Here is a 27,150-nt window from a genome sequence, read left to right on the forward strand (position 1 = left end):
TATATAAAATATATATATATATATATATATATATATATATATATATATATATATATATATATATATATATATATATTTTTATATATATATATATATATATAGATATATATAGATATATACACACACACACATACACACACACACACACACACACACACACACACAAACACACACAGTTGCCTTCATGAATTCATGAGCATGCTTATTTGGTCTACACTAAAATCACACAATGGCCATGATTCTCAGAAAGTTAGATGTTGGCAGAAGCAGCCAATGTACTGCAATACAGCTACTTGCCCCAGAATGCAACTGTAGCTTTTGTGGTCCCATATGGCCTACCTTAATGGGTTTGATGATGTGGCATAAATGCCTGACTGGAATCCCCAGTATTAACATCAGAATAATGAGCATGTGTGTGGGTGGCCTGCTCATCACCTGGCACACACATGCTTAAAGAGCAGTAATTTGACTGTATCAGTTATGGCATCACTGGTAGTAACAATGGCATCCCTATGTGCCTCTGTTACAAACAGAAATTGTGCATTACTCTGCTTGTTGGTGCATGTTAGGCTGGCAGATGTGTTGCCTGATATCATAGGTTTATATGTTATCACTGTGCTAACTACCCTTGTGAGACATTTTAAGCCTAGCCAATTACCTCATGTGAGAATCAAACCCTGCACCTTATGTCTGTAAGGTAAACACCATAACCATTATGCCAACCATCCTGTCAGCTGCAGCATACACCATCCTCATAGTGTCTTCAGTAATCACTTGGGCGGCACAAAGTGAGAGGCGAAGGCTGCAGTTAATGCTGGATGGCCATGCACTCAAATCTTCATGCCGCTACTGCTGCATGTTGTAACACAGTAGCACAGGAGTAGGATGCAGCTGTGCATGTGGTCTCTGGGGATTTGCATAGCTGATGCTGGCATGTTGTAACACAGTAGCACAGGAGTAGGATGCAGCTGTGCATGTGGTCTCTGGGAATTTGCATAGCTGATGCTGATATGTAGCTGCTGTTTCTATTGGCATATTTCATATTTTGCTTCACATGTAGCACTTCACATGAAGAAACGTCCCTAATGTCCTAGAACCGTAAGAATGGACTGTGCTGCTGATATGGAAAGTGTCTACATCACTTATTACCTCTTCTCATTATCCTCATGGATTACACACTGTACTCCCAGTCCTTTCTTTGGTTCTAATGTCATGTTTCTCTCAGGTCTGTTGCCTGCCATCTGCAAGTTGTCTGGTGTGTGGTCTTCTACAGCCTTTTCTTCATTTCAAAGGAAAACAAAGGAAGGATTGTTTAGATTAGAACACACCATCGTAGTTGACATAGGTCTGGGTGGTGATGAATTGACTGACATCATGATTGGGCTGTCAGTTAAGCATGATGGGTCCTCTTTGAAGGTTAATCCTTTTTGCATGCGGGGAGACAAAAGACACCAACACTGATGGTCATGCAGATTTTTTACATTCATGTTCACTTTGTGAACAGCAAAAATTAAAAAGTCTAATTGTCCAACATTAACTGACTGACTGACTACAGTCTTCAATGATTTTCCAGGAAATCTCAAAAAAATTACAAGGGACAGGGTGAAAAAATGAGGCAAAACCAAGGAAAGTTGAGAGGTGTACGCTTTCTTATTGTGCCATCTTCTCAAATTCACTCAAAAAGTTAACAGAATAGCAAGTTGCATATGAACATCCATTTTCTAAACATAAGTATGACAAAATTCTATGGTCTGCCATTACTGACTGACCATAATCCTCAGTGATTTACCAGATGAAAATCCAAAAATCTTTTGAGGGGCAGGGTGAAAATATGAGGCAACACCATGGACATTTCAGAGGTGTATGCCTTTGTATTCTGCCATCTCCTCAAACTCACTGAAGAATTCAAAAGAACAGTATGTTTCATAGGTTAGTACTAGGCTAACTGCCCTTGTGAGCCATTGTAAGCCTAGCCAATTATCCCTTGTGAGACTCAAAACCTGCACTTTGTGTTTGTAAGGCAAACACCTTAACTGTTAGGCCACCATCCCAACCCTTCACCTGAGCATGCACTTTTTGAAGAATAAGAAATGTGAAACTAATGTCAGTCACATTACTGACAGAAAGCAGTTTTCAGTGATTTACCAGAAAATCCAAAAGTCTTACAAGGAACAGAGCAAAAATGATGCTCCAAATAAAGCGCTCTTTTAAGTGGGCGGCAATCTTCCTGCATCTCCGTAGTCATGTCTCAGCCCACATCACCCCGGGGGTGGCACTTGCTACTACACATCCTGGTGCATAGATAGCTTTCATGTTCTTTCTTTTTTTGTTTCAGCTTATATTTACTGTATCTTTGTTTTATTTCTTACTCTTTTGTAGTTTTCTTTTGCTGCTTAGTTATGTTATGCCAGTGTTGATCTGTTGTTTGTATATTGATGTCATTGTTTGCTTCTTTATTAGAGTCTTTAGTAAACCCCTATCTACACAACTACCAGCAAAGCAATAAGTGCAGTTTTCTATATCATAAGTATATGCTTTGGTAGATTTGAGTGCCTGAAGCAACAGAAAAATTAAAACAAACTGAAATAGATAAAACAAAATCCACGTCAGCAGAACCAGCAGCAAAAAGTCCAATGATTTGAGTGCCTATCAGTTTACTAAAGCAGGTTAGCTTAACATTGTGATAACGAACAATCTCAGTAGCGCATAAGAACACCTGAAGAACGTTTCCTTATGTGATGAATAAAACACAAGTGCCAAAATGGCAACAATTTGAAATGTTGAGACCCGCTAGAGTGAGTCCTGAAACAAGGCAACTAGATGGCCAAGAAAGCAGACTTACATATGCCAAGTCCAAGATGGCTTTTCCCAGAATATTCTCTCTCTTTTTTTTTTTTGTTTTTGCTTTTTTTTTTTTTTTTTGTTTTTGAGGTATGGTGATCTCAGATTTGGTATATGTAAGTTTGGGGTTTAGGGTGCTTGCAGTAGTTTGAATTCATGGACATTGCAGCAAAAATGTTCTAGGTAGAATGCCACTAACCATAAGCTTAACAGGGTTGGGAGGGTGGCCAAATGGTTAAGGTGTTTGCCTTACAAACACATGGTGCAAGGTTTGAGTCTCACAAGGAATAATTGGCTAAGCTTAAAATCATTAGTTTAATACATCTTGGTGAAGGGTACCTGCTATTCAGAAAGCTTGAGTAAATTCAAAACCTCTGTTGTTCCAATAAAAAGTATTATATCATGTCTATGTTCCAATATTTTTCTATTTTCTGTCCTGCATTTCTTAATTTCTTATTTATATCTACCTTTTGGCCATTTCTAGGAAATTTTGCAGATGCTACTGTGCACATTAGTGCATTTAGTACTAGAGCATAGACTTGGTACATACCATAACTAGACAGGGAAATGACTTACGACCCTAGAAAGAAAACGTGTTTGCACAGTGAGTGCTGAATGGAGATAAAAAAGAGCAAAATGTAACATTGAATAACCTGATACACAGCAAAGAACATGGAACAATTTTACATACCAAAGCTATACAGACTCAGTGCTCCATAGTCTAAAAAATAGCAGATGTGGCGAGCATGGGCAGACATTGAGCTGAAAGTGTGAGCACAGCTTGAAGTAAATGGGTACAAACAGATCACTAGCATGTAAAGAAGGAGAGGCCAGGTGTAAGCCTCATTGCGGAAATCCATAGAGTAAGACAGCACCAAAAACCTCCACAGGAAGTACCTGAAAAAAAGAAAAGATGATTGTTAAATATGTCAGTAATGGGAGCTCAAATCTGAAAAGAAAAACAATGAAAATTAAATATTTCCTGCAACCTAAGTGTAATATTTAGAACAACATAATTTTATACGTTTATGATTTTAGTGAAAAATAAGCATTTGCATGTAGATTAGATAACTTTCATATAAAAATATTATTATTCAAATCCAAAATGACATTCCCATTGAATTAAAAAACTAAGAAGGATGTTTCCTGCCCAGAAATGTAAAACTACTTCTTCACATATCTATATCTATATCTATAGCCATATCTATATCCATATCTATATCTATATCTATATCTATATCTATATCTATATCTATATCCATATCTATATCCATATCCATATCTATATCTATATCTATATCTATATCTATATCTATATCTATATCCATATCCATATCCATATCTATATCTATCTATATCCATATCCATATCCATATCCATATCTATATCCATATCCATATCCATATCTATATCTATATCTATATCCATATCCATATCTATATCTATATCCATATCCATATCTATATCTATATCTATATCTATATCTATATCTATCTATATCTATATCTATATCCATATCTATATCTATATCTATATCTATATCTATATCTATAGCCATATCCATATCTATATCTATATCCATATCTATATCTATATCTATATCTATATCTATATCTATAGCCATATCTATATCTATATCTATATCTATATCTATATCCATATCTATATCTATATCTATATCTATATCTATATATATATATATATATATATCTATATCTATATCTATATTTATGTCCATATCTATATCTATATCTATATCTATATCTATATCTATATCTATATCTATATCTATATCTATCTATATCTATATCTATATCTATATCTATAGCCATATCCATATCTATATCCATATCTATATCTATATCTATATCTATATCTATATCTATATCTATATCTATCTATATCTATATATATATCTATATCTATATCCATATCTATATCTATATCTATATCTATATCTATATCTATAGCTATATCTATATCTATCTATATCTATATCTATATCTATATCTATATCTATATCTATATCTATATCTATATCAATATCCATATCTATATCTATATCTATCTATATCTATATCTATATCTATATCCATATCCATATCTATCTATATCTACATCTATATCTACATCTATATCCATATCTATATCTATATCTATATCTATATCTATATCTATATCTATATCCATATCCATATCCATATCTATATCTATATCTATATCTATATCCATATCTATATCTATATCTATATCTATAGCTATATCTATATCTATATCTATATCCATATCTATATCCAAATCTATATCTATCTATATGTATATCTATATCTATATCTATATCTATATCTATATCTATATCTATATCTATATCCATATATATATATATATATATATATATATATATCTATATCCATATCCATATCCATATCCATATCCATATCCATATCTATAGCCATATCCATATCCATATCTATATCTATATCTATATCCATATCTATATCCATATCTATATCTATATCCATATCTATATCTATATCTATATCATAGTGTAAGTGACTTTGGTGTAAAGCCTATCTATAAGTAGGCTTACACCAGGAACCAGATTGCAAAAGACCTGTTCTCACCCTGCTCTTAGTGTAATTGGTCAGTTACACTGAGATCAAGCCTTTTGTAATTGGGCTCTATGTCTCTGTCTATATCTAGATATATCTCTGGCTATACCCATCTATAGAGGCACAGCTATAGATGTAGATTTAGAAATATGCATACACACATAGTGCTCTCATACACACACACACACACACACACACACACACACACACACACACACACACACACACACGAGTATATAATAAATTAATGGAATGCATAGTCACCAAAACTTCATTCTGAAATTCAACATATCGAGAAATTCAAAACTTCTAAAACAAAACCAATCACAAAAGTAAATATCCAGCTTCCCCTTGTGCTTGTAACACCAACCCACCACACATTCAGACCAAACTTGTCTGAACAGTGGTACTGAGAGGGAAAAGGTTGTTGCGGAGTAAAAGGCAGGAGACAGGGGCAGGGCCAGGGTTAAGGTTTAGCAGGTATTATTAGTAAGGTGGTGCAGGGATACTTTGATTGCTATGAGGATTAACTTTGGTCAGCAGATGGTTTTCTCATGCCATGACTTTTCTACCTTTATTAATGATTCAGTAGTTATTTAAATATATCTATGACACTATAACTGTATGTATGTATATAGATACATATATATATATATATATATATATATATATATATATATATATATATATAGGAACACTTCACAATGCCGAAATCATGAAAGATCAAATTTCATATGGCCGAGACCATATGATCGAACTTTCAGAATCCCAACATTGTGAACGGAGATCTGCATACAGCGAGGAATGGGAGATTTCCCTTTTCCTTGCTGTAGTGCGATCTCAGAGTTGGAATATTTAAGTAGCGGGAGTGTAGGGGTGCAGGGGGGCTTTCCCCCTGCAGAAACATTTGCATTGTTGTTTTTTTTTTTTTTTTTGGATTTGTTTTGGAATTTCAATATTCTGAAACATCGGTCATATGGTCTTGATCATATGAAATCTGATGTTTCGGAATTTCAAGATTCTGAAGTGAATCCATGTGCATATATATAATGTATACACAAACACACATATAAATGACAGTATGACTAACCATTTCATTTTTCATGTATTTTCAGATATTAAGTTTTTATTTAATTTATTATATGGCCTGCTGGAATTTCAACAGCTTAAATCAATACTATGATTTTTTTTCCTGATGCTGTTGCCTATAAATATGGGTATCAAATGTATTTATCTATGAGATGAAGATGCACTCTTGGTGAGAGGAAAACCTAGTTTGCATTTTTTCTCCTGTTGTTGGTTTATTAAAGGCATTTATATTGGATGCGTTGGTTGCTACTTTTTTGTTATTGTTATAGTTGTTTTATATATAAATGAATATATATATATATATATATATATATATATATATATATATATATATATATGTATTGAATGAAATCAAAACACCTAAATGCTAACAATCACAACATCGACCACAAAATGACAACAATGCAAATGTCAACATGCTACAATGCATGCATTAAACTTAAAAAGAAAAACATTTTTTGCAGGAGACCAAACCCCCCCATACCCCAATGTGAGGACTCTTCCCTTCACACACCCTGCTAATTATATATACTAACTCTGAAATCTTCAGCCCTGGGGATTGTTGATATTGCACATCTGTCGTCCATCTGTTCTGTCAACCAAAGTGGGTCAAAAAAACAGATGTTGACATTAGGGAGCTTCAATAATTATATCCCCTCCCAGATATATATATATATATATATATATATATATATATATATATATATATATATATATATATATATTTATATTTATATACATGCATATATATGCATATGGATATAGTTATATAATAAATATTTAAGTGCGTACACTACATACACACATACAAGCACACAAACACTTCCTCTGTGAACGACTGATTTACAAATGTTTGTAAACTGTTGAACTGATCAGCAATCATTATTGACAGCAGGACTCCTTAACCTATCAAAATGCACAATACTGTTACAAGAGTTCTGCACTGGGGCAAGTCCCCAGTTTCCCCTTTGCCTTTCTTACTTAAATATCCTAACTCTGCATTACACAACCATGAGGAAAGGAGAAACATCCTAGCATCCTAGAAGGTTGAATACACAGCAGACAAAGTCCCAAAGTAGCAAATACAGTTAGGGAAGCTAAACATCAGGAAATCAGAATTGGAGTTTTAAGGATAAACTAAAGGCATGTCAACTAGTGGTAGGAAACAACCTCCATCCTAATCTCCTGGAATGATACTCCCCTGGATTCAGCAAGCCCTGCATTGTGTGCAGGACTAGTGCAGGAGCTCCAGCAGGCGATATGTCTGCCGTGCGATACAGGAATAAGCTGTAGGGACACACACAAGCACTCCAGCACTAGTCCTGCAAGGACTCAGCCCCTGTATGCAAATTACCGAATTTGCAGGTGAAATCCATGCAAATGAGGTGAATTTGCGATCCAGGAAGCTGGAAGCCGGCCATGCAGGACTAGTGTAATCTGTAGAAATGTACTCGGCCAGTAGCCGAGTACATTTCTGAAAACTACAAAATGGAACCATGACAGCTCCAAATCAAGGGTGGATATTATGTACAAAGCATGCCAATGGCCAGATATATGGCCATTGGCATGGAAAACAGTTGCAAAAATAAAAAAATCAACTTTTATTTTTTTTTTTTAGCCGATCCCGGTGTGTCAGGCATACTGTAAGCGAATTGGAGCCCTGTGGCTCGGATTTGCCCTTAGCTTAGCAGAGCTAAGCAAGGGTGTGTGTCTGAGGATGCTTAGCACTCTTTACATTGCCTAAGCAGGAGTGCGTACCATTCACTGGGTTTTAAAGGAAAAAAAAGTAAGCCAGGAAATAGCAGCTCTGTGTACATTTGAGCACTGTGTTTGCACAGCGCACCCTCAGGCGTAAAAAGGAAGGCAACAGGAAGGGAAAACAGCAGTAGGAATGTAATCTAGGAGAACTAGCATAGCTGTTAGGTGAAATGTATCAGAATCAGCCAATTACACAGGCAGCAGACCAGCCCAGCCCAGAACACTACTATATGCAAACACCTTTCCCTCTGTTTTTTCCCACATACTCTACACCACCGGTGTATACAAGTGGGGAACTTTTAACAAACAAAAACAACAAAATGATAGGGGCTGCATCAGCTATCAGACATCAACATGTGGAAGAGGCTGAGGGTGGTGAGGATGAAAATGCTGTCGACCAACCCACAGTGAGGAGACGGAGAAGGGTGTACAAACCCAGGGCAACCTACCAGAGGCTACAAGAGCTGGAGATAGTGGAGCACTATAGGGTGGACAGGGACCTCCTACAGCAAATTGTTGAGCTGTGCTGGCCATGCCTGACACACAGAACTAACAGAGTGGAACCCATCTCAGTGGATACCAAGTTATGTGTAGGCCTAGGAATACTATCCACAGGTACCTCCCAAAGTCCAACTGGGGATATCATGGGGATCTCACAGGCGTCAGCATCCAGGGTATTCCACCAGTTCCTGGATGCCATGTCAGCACATGCTGGTGAGCACATATATTTCCTCAACACCTGTGTGGTGTTGGCCAGTAATATGCATCTCTTCCAGCAAATAGCAGAATACCCTAAGGTAGTGGGTGCTATAGACTGCATGCACATATGCATCAAAGCACCAACCAGTGATCATGGTAGGGTCTACATCAACCGCAAGGGCTTCCCCTCCATCAACTGCCAGGTCATGTGCGATGCCCAGGGCATTATAATGAATGTGTGTGCTGGCTGCTCTGGAAGCTATCACGATTCCCACATCTGGCATCTGACACAACTGTACCAGAGATCTGCCAATGGGGACATCCCTTACGGTCACCTAGTGGGGGATGCTGGCTACGCACTGGAGCCGTGGCTGATGACACCCATCAGAAATGCACACATGCCCGAATAAGAACTCAATAATGAGGCACACGCACAGACCAGAATTATAATAGAGCATGTGTTTGGGATGCTCAAGTCATAGTTGCAGTGCCTGGACACATCCAGTGGAACCTTGCAGTACTCACCAACTACATGTACTCAAATTGTCATCGTATGTGCCATGCTACACAATATGATCCTGTGGAAACAGCTGCAGCAGGAACAGCACAGGGCAGGGCCACACAGCCCCCACCAATGCCAAGGCCTGCACAGGCACAGAGTGACTCAAAGGAGGAACAACCTGTTCCTGCCCCAGTAGGCAGATGGAGGCATGCCCAGTATGCCCTGGCCTTGGCAAAGAGGCAATGAATAACACATACACTGACACAGTAGGGACCCAGGGAATGACACCTCTCTCTGACTCACACATACAATAAAAGGGATGCCAAACATGGCACTACCTGTGCTCAACCATGTATAAGTAGTGTACTATGTGCATCCGACATAGGCAGCCCTCCAGCACCATCCTCAGTACTGGCACACCCACAAGGTAAGTCACTCTCCTTACCAATTGCCGCTGAATGGGATGCCAGCAGATAGTAGACACCTATAAAGCAGCATGAGATCTGTAACAAATACTGGTGTCACCACAGTGGCAAATACTACACATGGTGACAAAATCCACTGCAGGAAATGTGATGGGTCACATGTGTGTCCATATGACACACACTTGCCAGTCAGGGAGGTTCACATACCCAACAACAGTCTCAGCCAGCAGGACAGGTGTAGACAGACACAAACAAAGGCTGTGCTTATGCCTCTGAATGGTGCCTATTGGTAACCTCCCCCCCCCAGAGGCCTACACAGACAGACTACATCAGGTCAGGCAGTGGGATGTTAGTACTGAAGGGTAGGAAGTCAGAAACTAATATGTAGGTCAATCAAACCTAAGACCTGTAGCACACTGATATGCCTCTAGTTAGCATGATAGGTTAGAATACAGAATGAAATAGAGTACCTGACATACCAGTACAGTCATAGCAAATGTGTACAAGTGTCAGGTGTGACCCCCCCCAATCCCATGTAGAAATGTAGAAATAGTCAGGTGTGCCCCCCCAATCCTGTGTAGACATGTAGAAACAGTCAGGTATGCCCCCAATCCTATGTAGAAATGTAGAAACAGTCAGGTGTGCCCCCCAATCATGTGTAGAAATGTAGAAACAGTCAGGTGTGCACCCCCAATCTGGTGTAGAAATGTAGTAACAGTCAGGTGTGCCCCCCCAATCCTATGTAGAAATGTAAAAGCAGTCAGGTGTGCCCCCCCAGTCCTGTGTAGAAATGTAGAAACAGTCAGGTGTGCCCCCCCAATCCTGTGTAGAAATGTAGAAACAGTCAGGTGTGCCCCCCCCCAGTCCTATGTAGAAATGTAGAAACAGTCAGGTGTGCCTCCCCAATCCTACATAGAAATGTACTAACAGTCAGGTGAGCCTTCCCAAATCCTATGTAGAAACATAGTAACAGTCAGGTGTGCCCCCCTCCAATCCGCTGTAGACAGGTAGTAACATGTATGTGTAGGTATAATACCAGTGGAGCACAGATGACCAGAGGTGGCCAAGGTAGCAGGATAGATTGTAGCATTTGTACAATATGCAAGTATGTGTGTGTTAGGTTGGTGTGTGTTTCATATTGTGTGAGAGTGGTCAGTATGTACGCATATTGAGGTTTGACCTGGTGGCCATTGCCCACTACTACCGATGACAGGGCCAAGTCCAAGTCCTCACAACTGCAGTGCCAAAGACAATTCCCCCCAGTATAACACATGCTAGCAGTAAAGCATTGTAAATGTATGGTGGTAATATGTGCACAGGGAAAAGTACCCCAGACATACAGTATAAAATGTGTAACTGTGAAATGGACACACCCTTGGAATTGTACATACAGGTATGCATCACATTATCTGGGCTTGTAGTAGGGAATACCGATGTCATCTGGCCTAACACTTGCAGATCACAAAGGTGATAGGACTGATGTATTGGGAAACAGCTGATGTCCCTACACAAGCCAGAATAACTGGAATTCCCCATGCATATCTTTGAGTCAGATGCAAGTAGTGTCCAAAGCACACATGCACCCAGCTCACCCAAACACCACCCGCAGGTACCTCTCTGGTTGTATCCCTGCTGTTGGGAATGGGTACAATATGATCCCCACCTGTGTATGGCAATAGCAAAAGAATACAGCATGCAGTGTAGGTGTCCCATGCAGGTGTGTCCCTAGCTGTAAGAAGCACCCTGCCAGCATCCACACCACCTAATCAATACTGATAGAAAGTATTGGCATGAACACCTAGCACACCTACCCTGTCACCCCAGGGGAATATACTGTATGGCAGTCTGGGCCTGTAGGACTGATAGAATGCAATGGCCTGCTACAGCTGGCCTACATCACCACCAAATGGCCTACAAGCCTCTGCGAAAAGCCCGTGTCTCACCTGTACACCTGTACAGCCAATGTATGTTATGTCATGGACACCCAAATAACAACATAACATGCTCCACATAAGCCATATGCAAGGCCATATGGACAAACCACAGTAACATGTCCACCATGTCCCACTGCATGAACTGTGGACCAACACCAAAACAGCTGTGATGAGGTGATACCTATAGGGAAAGTATCAGAGAATGTATGCATAATGTATAGAAGAGGATAGAATAATAGAGGGGGTGGGAGCATGGGCAGCATGGAATGTGCAAAGTCTGAAACACAGCCATGCGCACATACCATCCCTGACTGCAAACACAAAAATGGGTGGCTACAAACTTGCCCTCAAACCACAATATGGGTAATGTCCTGACTTATGACCCCTGCGTCTGGGTAACCTGTGTGAATCTGTACAGCTGTGAGGTTATTTCCACAGCAGGATAATGTCATACTGTCATGTTGATGGATGTACAAGTATGGGATCCTCTGCCAGCACTGTACCAAGGTGCTGAACTGGATACACAGACCCAGCAGCAAGTGTCTGCAGCTCCCCCCTCCAGAATGGCATAACTTTCCATGAATATGTAGGCATTTGACCACAATACTGGACACAGCTGCATTCACCCTGTGTTCCCCAGGACATCACTGTGAGCAAAAATGTCCACCTGACAGTACTCGAGGACATAAAACATCACAGTGTATAACAGTACACATATCTGAATATCTCTAACACCAGTACCATGTATCAGAAGCAGCACAAACACAATCACCTACACTACACACTATCCCTTGCACAGTTTGACCTCATATTGCCAACTGATCTACAGATATCCTGCAGAAACAGCTTGCTACCTATAGTTGTAGAACACAAAGGTCTGCACTGGAGTATAAACTACCTGGAATGGATCCACACATTCAATACAGAAGGGCATACTGGGCATTCTCATACACTTAGAGAAATGAAGGCAATGTCAGACAACAACAAACTGAAAGGTCATACTGGGCATGCTCACACACAAACAAATGAAGCCCATGTCTGCCAACAACAGTGGACCATATATATCTGACAGTTGCAGATGTTAGTGCATACAATCCTCAGTATGCAACAGTCATGCTTTGCATATACACTGGATAGGAATACATACATATATCCAAGGACAACATACTTTTATATGCCAACAGTACACATACATATAGGTGTGGAAGAGAGTGACAGTGACAAAGAGCCTTCCATCATGAGGCCTGTCCCACCCAGCACACAGCCAAATGGCTACAACCACATGATGTGTAAATGTCACTCACTGTAGAAATTAGCCACTGGTATCCCTCAACATTATAGACTCTGTGGTGCAAGTGGTAGCTGTGCAAAATGACTGTACAAGGCAGTAGTCATCTAGCAGTTGTATACACGTGCCTGTGGAATATAAACCTGCGTGTGCCTGAGTGTGGTGTGTCTACCTCTAGATGAATAGGTTATGGCCCATGCGCACACACTGCCCTCCCCATAGCCCTACTGTGACAAGCCTGCTGATGTCATTCACTTTGAAATACACCTTTGGGAAAGGAGTAGCCCAGTAATCTCTGTGGTGTGTCCTATAACTGCATATTGCTGTAGTATGATAAACTAGTTAGGTAGGAGTTCTAATCCCAGACATGGCAACTGTATGTGTGTGTGTGTGTGTGTGTGTGTGTGTGTGTGTGTGTGTGTGTGTGTGTGTGTGTGTGTGTGTCTGTAGGGAGCAATGCTTTTTAGGCTAGTCACACTCATTGCAATTCAAATGCCCTACTTTGGCAAGGCTGCTGATGTCATTCACTTTGAAATACACCTTTGGGAAAAGAGTAGCCCAGTAATCTCTGTGGTGCATCCTATAACTGCATAATGCTCTAGTGTGATAAACTAGTTAGGTAGGAGTTCTAATCCCAGACAAAGCAAGTGTGTTTGTGTGTGTCTCTGTCTGTGTAGAGAACAATGCTTTTTAGGCTAGTCACTCTCACTACAATTCAAATGCCCTATGTTTGTGTGTGTGTTTCTTTGTCTGTGTAGGGTGCAATGCTTTTGAGGCCATTCACAGTCACTACAACCTCAACTGACCTTCTTTGGCAAGCCTGCTGATGTCATTCCCAGTGAAATACACCTTTGGGGAGGGTGTACTCCAGTAATCTCTGTGGCACGTCCTATAACTGCGTAATGCTGTAGGGTAATAAATTAGTTAAGTAGGAGTTCTAATCCCAGACATGGCAAGTGTGTGTGTGTGTGTGTGTGTGTGTGTGTGTGTCTGTGTGTGTGTGTGTGTGTGTGTGTGTGTGTGTGTGTGTGTGTGTGTGTGTGTGTGTGTGTGTGTGTGTGTACTCCTTGAAGGCATTTGCCTAAGTGCTAGAAGTATAATAAATTGAGTGTATTCTTCATCTGTTGTTCACTGTGTGTGTGTGTGTATGTTTATCATTCGTATCCTGTGTGGAGGTGGCTGTGAGTGTGTAACAACTGGACTCACTGTGGAACGAGTTTTGCAAATTCCTTATATGGTGGCCCTATTATATGTCACAATGTCCTGATGCCAAGGTATACCCCTCACCTAGCCTTGTATAGCTTTCTGGCACAGACAACCACTGCACACCTGTGAAGCAATGCACACATGCATATCAGTACTGGAACCCTGTGTCTGTGTGTGTGGTGTATGATGCTTTTGACCACATTAACACTCACTACAACTCCCATTGGCATACTGAAGTATGCTATCTGATGTCAGACACCTTCACATACCCTTTGCCCATATAACCTTCGGATAACTCCTGCGGTGCATGTGATACCTGCACATTACTGTATTGTGGCAAACTAACTAGTTAGGAAGTGTATTCCTGACCCTGCCAAATGTGTCAGTGTGTGTGAGTCCCTGAGGGGGCATGGCTGTGTTGACACTGACACCTGTTCATGTGGACAGGCACATGTACTAAACCTACCGTATACTACAATATCACTGTCGCAGATGTCACTCACCATCACATATACGTTTGGACAGCTCCTCAACATGTAAGCTATGTGGCACATGCAATAACTGCATAGACATGTGATAGCAGTACATAGTCAGTCAGGGGTTTGAAACCCTGTACTGGTAGGTGTGTGACACAAACAAGCTTAGGTTTTACTCTCCCACCCCCTCCCTGACTTACTTTGTCTCTGTCTCTCTCTTGCACTCCCACTCTAGTGGATGTGAAGAACTACACCTGCTTTGCTTAGGCAACAGCTTGTGTTTTGTAAGTGATGCTCATGATCAGCTGATGGCCTCTGCACGAATTGCAGCCCTCCTCTAGCTGATTGCATGTAGAACAGCTGTAGTAACATTCCCATAGTCAATTGCATGGAAACACACTCTAATATCCAGGAACATCATGTTGGTGTTGGGCCTTTTTATTCACAGTAAGCAGGACCTAGATCTGGTGTTTGGCAAACAGCATCACAGATGGATTTGGGATTTACCTCTAACAACATACACTGTGGAAACAGGCCAACACACAGGAGGGGGATGTGCCTGACATGACTACAGAATGTAAGTGTTGCTATTCTGCATTTGGAGTAATGTCGGTTTAACAAGGTGTGTGTGGATATGGCTGGTCTACATGCTTTAATATCTGTCATGACAGTGCTATGTTTTTGAGGAAACCCCCATATGTAGTGTCATCTGCAGACTGGGCATTGTGGGGTACCTTTTATTTCCTGTGTTACTCAAAGAACACCTATCTGAGAACTGCAGAAGCATAGTGTGAGGTTTGCAGTCAGTACATGGTGACAGCCATAAGAGTTGCTGACTTCATATCTCTCACAGGACATATGTCACAACAAACCCTGTTACAACAGTAAATGTATGAGGTTATCACAACAACATGTCAATATTGGCCCTGTGTTTGCTCCTCCAACCACAATTCTGTCAACCTTTGTACACATGTCATGCAGTAAGAGGTGCATATATTCTGTACACCATTATTTATTGACATCATATCTGATAACAATCCAGTGAGATATCAGACTGCTACACATGCTAAGCCAGTGAGATATCAGACTGCTACACATGCTATGTATAGCAGGGGTTATATTTGAGGAGATAACCTTGGCATTCTGCGGTTGTGTGTATAGTACTGAGGTATGTGTACTTATGGTGATTGTCGACAGTATGTGTATTTTGAATATGTATCTTGGCCTGTGTACAGACTGTGGTAGATATCATTGTTCTTGGTCCTGTTCTATCTGATGCTACATGCTGCTCCAGTGTATGGTACCCTATTGGCTTAAATGTTTGTAGGGCCAAACGTACACATGTCCCATACCACAGACAGGAATTGGACCACACTGTGTAGTGGCACAGTATATATAGGGCTAGTGTGTGAGTGGCACATACGAGGATGTTATTGATCAGACAGTCCATATACTGTAATATTAAGCTAGCTTACCATATGTGGCTGTGGCTGTGTACACATTGGTTGTGGGTATGCACTTTCACACAGGTGTCTGTTACTCTGTGCTCTGATATGCTGTAGAGCCTGATATATTTACAAGTACATGTGTATTCACCCATAAAAAATGTAGGCCAGTGTTGTGGCAGTCTGCCTGTAGTTTGCACAGTGCTTTGATACATGCCTAGCAACTTAGTGGACTTACCCAGTGTGATGTTATGTCCAGATATTTGCCAGATGTACTGCTGCCGGGCCACCATATCTGTCATGTATTTCTGATAAAGAAGTGGGATACTGTACAGATGTATGTCACTAACTACTGGGTAGTATGTGGCCATGTGATCTCTGCACCAGCGGTTATTATGTGTCAGGACAGACAGGAGTGTGTGAATGCATAACCTATGTGGGTATATGTATTCCAGTACTTATGTGATATACCCATCTACATGGCTGTTAACATCCACATTGTCAGGCTTAGTCCACATGTCTTGCACTAAGGGGTTCCGTGTATACCTCTGGAATAATGAGAGTGTGTCAGACTGTCCACATTTATAGGTCATATCTCTGCTGTAGTCCACAGGATCATTACTGTGCTAGCAGTGATACTGTACTATGATGTCCTTAGCATGTCTTTCAGTAGCGAATGGCACACATGTTAAAAGCAGATGTGACCTCCCACACACATATCTGTTAAGACAACCTCTATTACAGTAGCAATAGTCTACATATATACCTGCAATACATACCTGACATCCCCTTGCACTAAGAGGCTGGGACTACTGGGGCTGAGGTAGGACTCCACTCCATGTTCTGGACATATGGTGAACATATATGTACATATAATTATCCATATATCTATATAGATATATACACATATACATATCGACATACACAGAGACAGAGGAATATATATATATATATATATATATATATATATATATATATATATATATATATATATATATATGTACATATAAACACTCAAATATATATATATATATATATATATATATATATATATATATATATATATATATATATCTACATACACAGCAATATATGTCTACACATATACAAATATAGATACATATGAACATATACTTATGGATATCTACATATATAGGTATATCAGAATAAATATGTATGCATATATAGTTATAGATATCTACATAGGCATATCTGTACGCATAGGATGTGCATACATATATAGTTTTATATATATATATATATATATATATATATATATATACATACACACAAAGAGTACTACACATGGCCATATATATGATGCACTATACAGATGTGTATACAGACATATGTATGAATATACATGGGTATGTACATGTAGACATATATCAACATATGTATATGTATATATTCATATTCCTGTCATGTGTAAACATTACGGTTGTGTATACCTTCCCAGATGTATCTCACCATATGTATCTGATATGTGTACATTATGAGAAAAGAACATATGTGATGTAACAGTCGCATTAATAACAAGTACTACACATTTGTGGAAGTAAAGGCAATTGCTCAATACTAATCAATATGTGTATTGGCAGATATATTGGAAAAACAACAGCTGTCTTCACAGTGGTCATGGCATAGTGGTTAAGTGTTGTGAGTATAGTGTACAGGGTCCTGGGTTCAAGTTTTGCAAGGGCTGTTCATTTTGTTGCTGGGCAGAACAAGGGCTGTTAGATACAGAGTGGTTAAGGCAGTTTTGAGCAGCTTTAAGTGGTTTGCACGGGTTTGCGTGAAGCTAAGCAGTGCTAAGCTACAGGTAAACGTACGGGCGCTTACACAATGTAGGCTTTACTTACCAGTGCGCAAATCAGCTTATCTAGTACATTGAAGCAATGTTGATACCTGCTAAGCATGGCTTAGCCCTGGTAACCAGTTCTCACTACCCATTCTGATAACATAGCAAGGTAATGACATCTGTAATAAGTGTAGGTACACAGCTATGACCATCTGCAGTGATACACCCCAGTACTGACATGTGTACATGTGCATTACTGAGGATAGCAGTGTCTGTGTGTTAGCACACCTGTACTTGGGAATTCCATGAGGGCCTTCACAACCACCGCAACACCCATTGCTATAGTCAGTTGTGGCTGCTGCTGTATGGGACATTACATGTACCCTGTTATGGTCCTCTCCCTACCGGCTACATGAGCCTTGCAGTACCAGCACAACAGTGTTGTACAACTGGGTCCATAGGCATGGCATACCCATTGAGTTCTGGCAAGTGAGTGTATGTGTGCATGTCCGTATATTTGTAGGGTACAGCATTCCGAGGCCACATACTCCTTTTATAATATCCACTGCCACACAGTAGTACAGATAGTGTTGTTGCTGCCCATAGGTGAGGCATGACAATGCCACATCCTACTATGCCTGTGGCATGTGCATTAGATGCATATCCCTGTAGTACCACTGTTGGGATATACAATGAGTTGTATCGCAATCATGGGCAATGTGTGATGGTGGATATGTCGGAGTGTTAGCATGGGTTTCAGGGAGTACAATATCCACTGGGGGATGTGGGTGCTGTGTACACTCTCATTAGACCAAGGTACACCTGGTACATGTCCCATGTACCACTTTATGATAACCACTGTGACCATCAACCATACAGGTAACTGATACCACAATCCAGCCCAGTTATGCATGTGCTGTGTGCAGCCTACCTGTAACACATTGGACACATGGTTAAGTTAGATATCAGCGAAAGGCCCAGGTCTCTTGGACGTGTGTCTGCCTGTTATGTGTCTGTTAATGTGTATATGAAGGTATGTCACACTATGTATTGTTCATATACACCCATTACATCCCCCATTAGCATACTGTATATGTCTGGGGATGTTCTGCATGTAACATGTAACCTGGAACACACCTCACCCTAAACGCTGTGTGGTGTGCACAATGAAAGCCACACACTTAAGTAGCACTACATACCTAGGTAGGGGTCTAGTCCCAACGTTGCCAAGTAAGAGTGAGCGTGTATGTGGATGGGTCTACATCAGGTTGCAGATTATACATGTCCCAGCGGGTCAACTGTCCATGTGGCACAGGCAATAACTATTATACAAACCTGTGACATGTGTTCAACTGTACCCCAGATATGTCACAGCCATGGTGTCACCACAGGGCCATACCCCATTTTGGAATATGACTGCAGGCCTACAACACAAATGGATAACATTATGAAGACCACAATCAAGCAGTGTTACTAACAGCTATAATGCATCATTGCTGGAGGACTACACTACCTGACATGTATGCATTAAACTTTATTCCTGATAACATGTTACACTGCAATACTTTGGTACACTGTAGTACAGTCACCGTATGCATCAGAACCATATTAGCCTGTCCCTGCATTGATGTTATGGATGACAGGGATGTGGCACAGGTATCATTATATGCACAGGGTGTGTTGTTGGCTTGCCAGAGGCTGAGGGTGGGCCATACATTTGACACCATGTGTGTGGATGAGAGGTATAATGAGGTGAACTGGGCGTGGTGATGTGGTGTGTGTAGGTATGGGGTTGCCCTAGGTGTGTTCGTATAGTGTGTGGGTATGCATGCACACAGTTCTGCCATGTGGCTGTCCTACACAGGTGTTTATGGACAGCTGCAGACCATACCTGGCAGGGTGTGCAGTTCACTGCCTCTGGCCACGGACACATGGACTATGCCTGCGAGGGGTTCCATGGGCATGTCCAGGTACAGGCCTCAATGTGCTACTCTCCCCTGATGATGACAGATGTCTGCTGGAACCAGGTCCCTCCTGGGACTGGCCAGGATCATGTGCTCATGGCCTGCTGTGGTGTGGTGTGGACAGAACCCCCCCACAGTGCCGGGGCTGGTACTGTCACTACGGGAGCCCCTTGATGTCCTAGCACATCCGCATTGACTGCCAACTGTTGTTTTGCTGGCCTACATTCATGCGGCCATCGCCGCACTCCCACCACATGTTCAAGCACGGGCATACCACGGTCAATGAGGTTTATCATTTCACCAGACCGTCTATCCATGAGCTCAGTATAAACACGGATGGCACTAGACAGTTCATGGAAGTTGTTGCTTGCTGATATGAGAGCAACCCTCTGCAGCCTCAGGCCCTGTCTGCTGTAACATTCCATATGCGCCTGCGCCACCATGACTGCCTGAAACATGCGCCTGATAGTACCAGTTGTGGCGTGTCTCCCAGGGGCATGATGACCAGTGGCCCTACCACAAGCACACTGAGACATCTGCCTATGTGGTGCCCTGCCAGCCATCCGGGTATGCCTGCTGTGACCAGACACAGTAGGCATGGTTACCACACTCTCCTGTGCACTGCCACCACACACCAGCTGTCCCTCCACTAAGGCCACTGGTGAGGGGGTATGTATAGGCACTGAAACTGTGTGCGGGTTGGGGTGGCTAAAAGGGGGATGTCAAATGATGGCGTTGTTTTGGCCCCTGACAACCCCACCTGTGCCTCAACAGTACTATCATCATCTTTGGTGTCTGTATGGACACCAACATCAGATTGCATGCAGGAGGGACCTTGATCCACCTCACCACCTGTGGAGGAAAACAAGAAACGCACTTTAAGACCTGTACAGCATTGCATAATAGTACACACACACACACACACACGCACACACACACACACACACACACACACACACACACACACACACACACACACACACACACACACCACCTTAATACCTACCTGTCCGTGACTTTACAGACAGTCCCACATTTATTCCCATGCATTTTCCATCCTGCATCACACTTGGTAACATACACTCATTAATACCACTCATTAACATATCATTCCTCTAAATGCCTAGACAAGTGATCACAACACAAGACCTGTTACTCCATTACCTCCCTGACCTGAGTGGAATGGTTTCACATGGCCTCACTGCTGTCATTCAGTGTTCACACTGTGTATGTCTGGACATCATGAGCATGGCCCCTATATGTGAGGGGCTACTATATTCACTCCATAATATCATGCACTGGAGTGTCATGTGTAAGTATTGCTCAGTACATGCCAGACCTATCATGTGACAACTGTAATATATGGATACACTCCCTGGTGTTGTCTAGTAATTCCTCAATGCATCTGTAGTGCTGCATACATGGGTTGTCAGTCACCTCTCTGCTGAATGCGATATTAATGGTATACCTGGTATCTACCTTCCCTCCCAATGCATGTTCCATGCTACAGAGCTTATTATACTATCAGCTGTCCTGTGATTACATACATGAGAAGTATTCCTGGTGTGTCATGTGTCAGTCCATGTCCATGTACTGCACAATCCTAAAGGGAAGTACTGCTGTATGAACAACCCCACAATCACACATGTGCATACATGGACACCCACAGAAACACACACACATGCACACACACATCCTACACGCATCATCCTCCCTCCACTTCACCAGAGTGACCCTACCGACAACATAACCACCCACTGAGACATACAAACACATACAGGTGAGGTTGCACAATGATAGTACACACAGTCCTCATATTACCCATCTGTCAACATGCATAACATCTGATACACAACAGCATGCAGTGCAGCAATAGTCAATCCATGCTAGTAACAGTATACATGTGTGTGATGCATGTGCTGTGTTAGTAGGTGGTGCCCCTTCCCCTGGATACCACTGCACCCATGTACACAGTATTGCTGTGCACCTGTTCTGCACCCTGCCATGTACTGTGCATCAAAACTCACAGGTGTACAACCCATTGGTGAATGTGTAGTACTGTGTCAGTTATGTCAGCTGTAATGCTCACAGCCCCTACATTTTTCAGCAACACATACCTGGAATAACATGTGGACAGATGTAATTTGTGAATGCCTAATGTCTGGTTTACAAATCTCAAAATCAGCAGACCATGTATGACCAATCCAAGGCTGCATTAAGGTATAAAATTGTACCCAGGGGACTACGAGTCCTAACTATGCCTACTTATGAATACCTATATCCTGATCTCCTTAAGAAATGGCAACAAATGAACCTACAGCTAGGATATGACTACATGAAATTGCTGATTGAATATTTTTTACTTCAGGAACATGAACTGACTGAGGATGTGAAGAGTTCCTACACAAATATGTTGAATACTTTCTCTAGTGATATTATCCTTGATAGAATTGACATTTTACATGAACAGACTTTGGGGTATGAAAAACATTTGCAGAGTGGCAAGTTAAAGAAACTTCAGAGAGATTTAACAGATTTCCAGAGTGGGAGGGTCTTCACATGGCCCAGACCAACCCAACCGGAGAATGAACGACCTCCTGAGCTACATGACACACCCCCTTCTAAAAAGATAGTGGAAGAAGATACTAACTTACCAGCGAGATCCATTGAAGTCATGCACTCGCTAAGTACTACACCAGAGGCAACCAATATTGTATCCATAGACCATCCCTCCACGTCCAGTAAGGTTGATAATGCTAACCCTAATAATATAACTAAACCTTTTTTGGAAGAGGAGAGGTGACCAAAGGAACTGCCACTACTTCTTTTTCAATTACAAGAACCGCTGCCCATCAAGGAGAGATGGAGGAGCCAAGGAAGGAGAGGCAAAGGCCTGAACAGGCAGAATATTCCAACATAGCAGTAGAGATTCACCAGGAGACAAGTTTCAAAGGTTTGGTCCTGAATATATCTGACATTACCTTGAATGAGTCGCAATTATCTGATATAAACAGAGGGTTATCCTTTATTCCTACCCAGAAAACTGACTTAGCTGACATTTTACAAGAGCTGAGGCTTTTTGCCAGAACACTCACGTTAAAAACTATGTTTGGGAAGTCTGATATTGTACGTTCAACTTTTTCCAAACCTAGCAGTTTTGTTCCAAAAATGCATCCGGTAGTGGATACTTTTGTTACAGTATGTAAGGCCGAAATCAGACATATTTTTGCAGATGGGACTCATTGTGGTCACTATAATCTCAGCACAACTGAAAATCATGCACTTTATGAGTTAAAACATCTATTAGCTATTGAAATTAAACCTGCGGACAAGGGGGGAGGGGTAGTAGTACTCAACAAAGATTTATATCTTTCGCAAATGTTTTAATATTGAATGATGCTGATACGTATCAGAAAATTACTGCCACACAAGCTAAAGCTATTTCTGATAGAGTGTCTGTGATGATTTTTGACTTGTTGATAGAAGGAAGAATAACAGAGGAATTATTCAAATATTTTATTGTTGACATATCTTTGTATCCTTCCATCTATGGACTACCTAAAGTCCATAAAAACCTCTATACCCCCCCCCCCCCCATGAGACCCATTGTCTCCAGCAGATGTTGGAGCACTGAGCCTTTATCCATCTATGTGGAAAAGGCCTTACAACCAGTACTTGAGACCTGTGGCAATGTATTAAAAGACACCAATACATTTTTGTATAAGCTTTATGATGTAGTTAGGAATACCACAGAACAGTACTTTTTTGTTACTATGGATATTACATTGTTATTTACTGTGATCCCCAGTGCTTGGGGCATTGAGAATATCTGGCATCTATTGTTCTCCAAGCAATGCTATTCTAGTGATAAAGTGAATTTGATATGCTCAATGTTAGAAATTATATTGGAGAATAATGTATTTTGCTTGGTAGTGACATGTACCTTCAGAAGATTGATGTAGCTATGGGGACTCCTTGTGCCAATAGCTACGCCAATCTAGCCCTAGCTGAATGGGAGAGCACCTTTTTCCTGACTAGTCCAACCTTTCAACCATACCTGAAATGGCATACTCGATTTGTGGATGACGTTTTTCTCCTGTGGACAGGCACGCTAGATGAGCTAAATATCTCTATTGAGTTTCTGAACACCACAACACCATTTCTTAAATTCACTAGTAAAGTGTCTTTAGAAGAAATAGACTTCTTGGATGTTAAACTTAAGAAAAGTGACATCTTAGGCATTCAGACTAGCATATATAGGAAACTGACTAGGAGAAATGCATTGCTGCATAGAAACAGCAGGCACCCTAAATTTGTCAGTAAAATGTAGTAAGAGGACAAATTCTTAGAACTATGCGACTGCATAATGATGATGTCGAACTTCAGTCAGCACTCGATGATTTGGGGAGTGAATTTAAAAATAGAGGTTATTCACATAAGATGTTTTGTACACAGGTATCAGAATTAATGGCAGAGAGGTCCTCCAGAGGTAAACCTTTACTTATGGATAGAACAGATCATAATATAGGGCATGGCCCTAGTGAGCAAAATAAACTTAGATTTCCACTTACATATACTGGGGATATTAGAACATTCTGCAATGTATTTAAACTGAACTGGAATATTTTAAAGACTATAGGTGGACTAGCTGGATTACTGGATGATACACCTAGGTTTGCCTTTAAGAATAAGAAAAATCTTAAGCGTCGACTATGTTACTTGGATAGACAGAATAGCTATAACAAGATGTCACAAAGGAAAGGTACTTATATATGCAGGAATTGCACAGCGTGTCAATATGTGCATTCCTGCTTTAAATACACTCATATTGCTCCAAACTTTGAGATAGTGGCTACACATTACACTGACTGCAAAACTAAGAATCTAATATATTTTGCTTTTTGCCCAGCATACAACGCCTACTATGTAGGCAAGACGAATCGTATGCTTAAGGAACGCATTCAAGAGCATTACAGGGATATTAACAATCATAAAACTACAGGTGCTCTATATAAGCACACAGAACAAGAAGGTAGTTCACATATTTTCAAATTTTTTGTTTTGGATATTTTATCAGAAGGGAAGAGAGGTGGGGGCATTAAGAATCGCACTGAAGCCTTAGAACAAAAGTGGATTCTTAAATTAAATGCATATACACCACCTGGTGTTAATGAAATGGTTTCTTTGAAGCCGTTCCTTAAAGCTAGAAGTTTAAAACACTAATGAGACAGAGAGATATACATATGCATATATTTTATTTTATTTTATTTAGTTTTATATATATATATATATTTTGTATATACTTTACATGTTTATTAAGGCAGCTATCAGTTATTCAGTATGTTTCACATACTGTTACTCAGTATGCACAATATGCAGCTATTTTATATGTTTTATATACATGTATATATATATATATATATATATATATATATATATATATATATATATATATAATTTCTACTGTGTCTTTTTACTATACACTGTTTTTAGGTACTGTGGTTTCTTAATGACTTGATTCAGTTTACAAGGCGTTAATTGCTTTATGCATTTAAGCTGAGAAACTGTTTGTTTGGAAGTAGTCTGATAAAGCGACCACAGAGGTCATGAAAGCGCTTACCTTGAGCTCTTCAATAAAGATTTTTTGCATTTTTCATCGAAGCATCATTGTGTTTATCCTGAACAGTCATGGTGGTTTGGCTCTGCTCTTCTGTTGCTGTATTTTTGCCTGCTCTGAGCCCTTCCTTTGCAGTTGTTGGTATACTTTTTCTTTTTAAACAATTGTCATTTGTATGAGTGGCTCATACAGTGCCCAGTTGGTAAGGTGGCAACTGTAGGCAAAGCGGCTGTTCCGTAGTATGTGCACCTTCTACATATGTATCTTCCTATACATATCTCTGTGTGTATATGTGTAGTTACATATATATATATATATATATATATATATCTGCATATATATGTGTCTGTGTATATGTATCTTAGGAATGCTGATTGCTTCACCATTGTACATTCCCTATGGTAGCCAGACTGTACTGCATGATATGGTACTGATACCAGCCTGACATCATACAGGTGGTATGGAGTACTGTTAACATCTTGTGCCCATGTTGTGTCAGATCCTGGTTATGAGATTTACAACAGTTGGTATTGTATTGCAGGGCAGATGTGTTTGGCTGTGGAGGGGGGGGTATCTATACGTACAAGACATATGTTGTTAGGGCCCCCTCACCCCCATTAATGGTGCATGTGGACATATATGTTTTTGTTATGTTCTCTTTTATATCTATAGCTATATGACTGTATATACATGTAAAGATATATATTTATGCTTATATATATATATATATATATATATATATACATATATATATATATATATATATATATTGTTATATATATATATATATATATATATATATATATATATATATATATATAGACATATATATGTAGACATATATATCTATAGATGTATGCATATGTGTGTGTGTATATATATATATATATATATATATATATATATATATATATGTATATGTATATATATATATATATATATATATATATATATATATATATATATATATATATATATATACACACACACACACACACACACACACACACACACATCTACATGGTTACATACATTTCCTTTACTGTTGAATGACTGGGCTGGATGATATGTTTGTGAAAACATCAGTGTTATGTGTATTTCACATGGCTTAGTGGTAAATCACATTGGCTATAATGTGCAGCATCCTGGGTTTGACCCTTGAAAAGGCTGTTTATTTTTTTGCTGGGGAGAACAAGGGCCGTTGGATACAGAGTGATTAAGGCAATTTTTAGCAGTTGTAAGCGGGTTTGCATGGGTTTGTGAAGAGGTAAACACTGCTAACTTCCAGTTACAGTTTCTTATACTGATTTAGCTTCTCAATTGCTTAACCTGGGTAGGCATTGCTTACCCCCGCGAAAACAAGCTTAAACTCGCTTACTGCTGCTTAAAGGTGCGTACTCCCACTTACCCCCGTGCTAATTTCTTTAAAAAAAAAAAAAAAAGAGTTGATAGGAAAGTGGAAAAAAAGGGGCACAAAGAGGGAAAGACAGTAT

General features: G+C 40.2%; 1 protein-coding gene across 1 annotated transcript in view; it reads right to left on the bottom strand.

Annotated features, from left to right (window-relative positions):
• The window catches only part of LOC122808223 (membrane progestin receptor delta-like), a 579,888-nt gene that overhangs the window by 266,059 nt on the left and 286,679 nt on the right, over window positions 1–27,150 (bottom strand). The window contains exons 5-6 of the mRNA XM_044079185.1: window positions 3,533–3,738; window positions 1,150–1,279 (exon numbers count right to left, since the gene is read on the bottom strand). Coding sequence (XP_043935120.1) covers window positions 1,150–1,279; window positions 3,533–3,738 — 336 coding nt within the window. The remainder of the gene's footprint in view (window positions 1–1,149; window positions 1,280–3,532; window positions 3,739–27,150) is intronic.

The sequence above is a fragment of the Protopterus annectens genome, chromosome 8.part0, assembly GCF_019279795.1.
Source record: "Protopterus annectens isolate FY-2018-M chromosome 8.part0, PAN1.0, whole genome shotgun sequence".
Taxonomy (NCBI): domain Eukaryota; kingdom Metazoa; phylum Chordata; order Ceratodontiformes; family Protopteridae; genus Protopterus; species Protopterus annectens.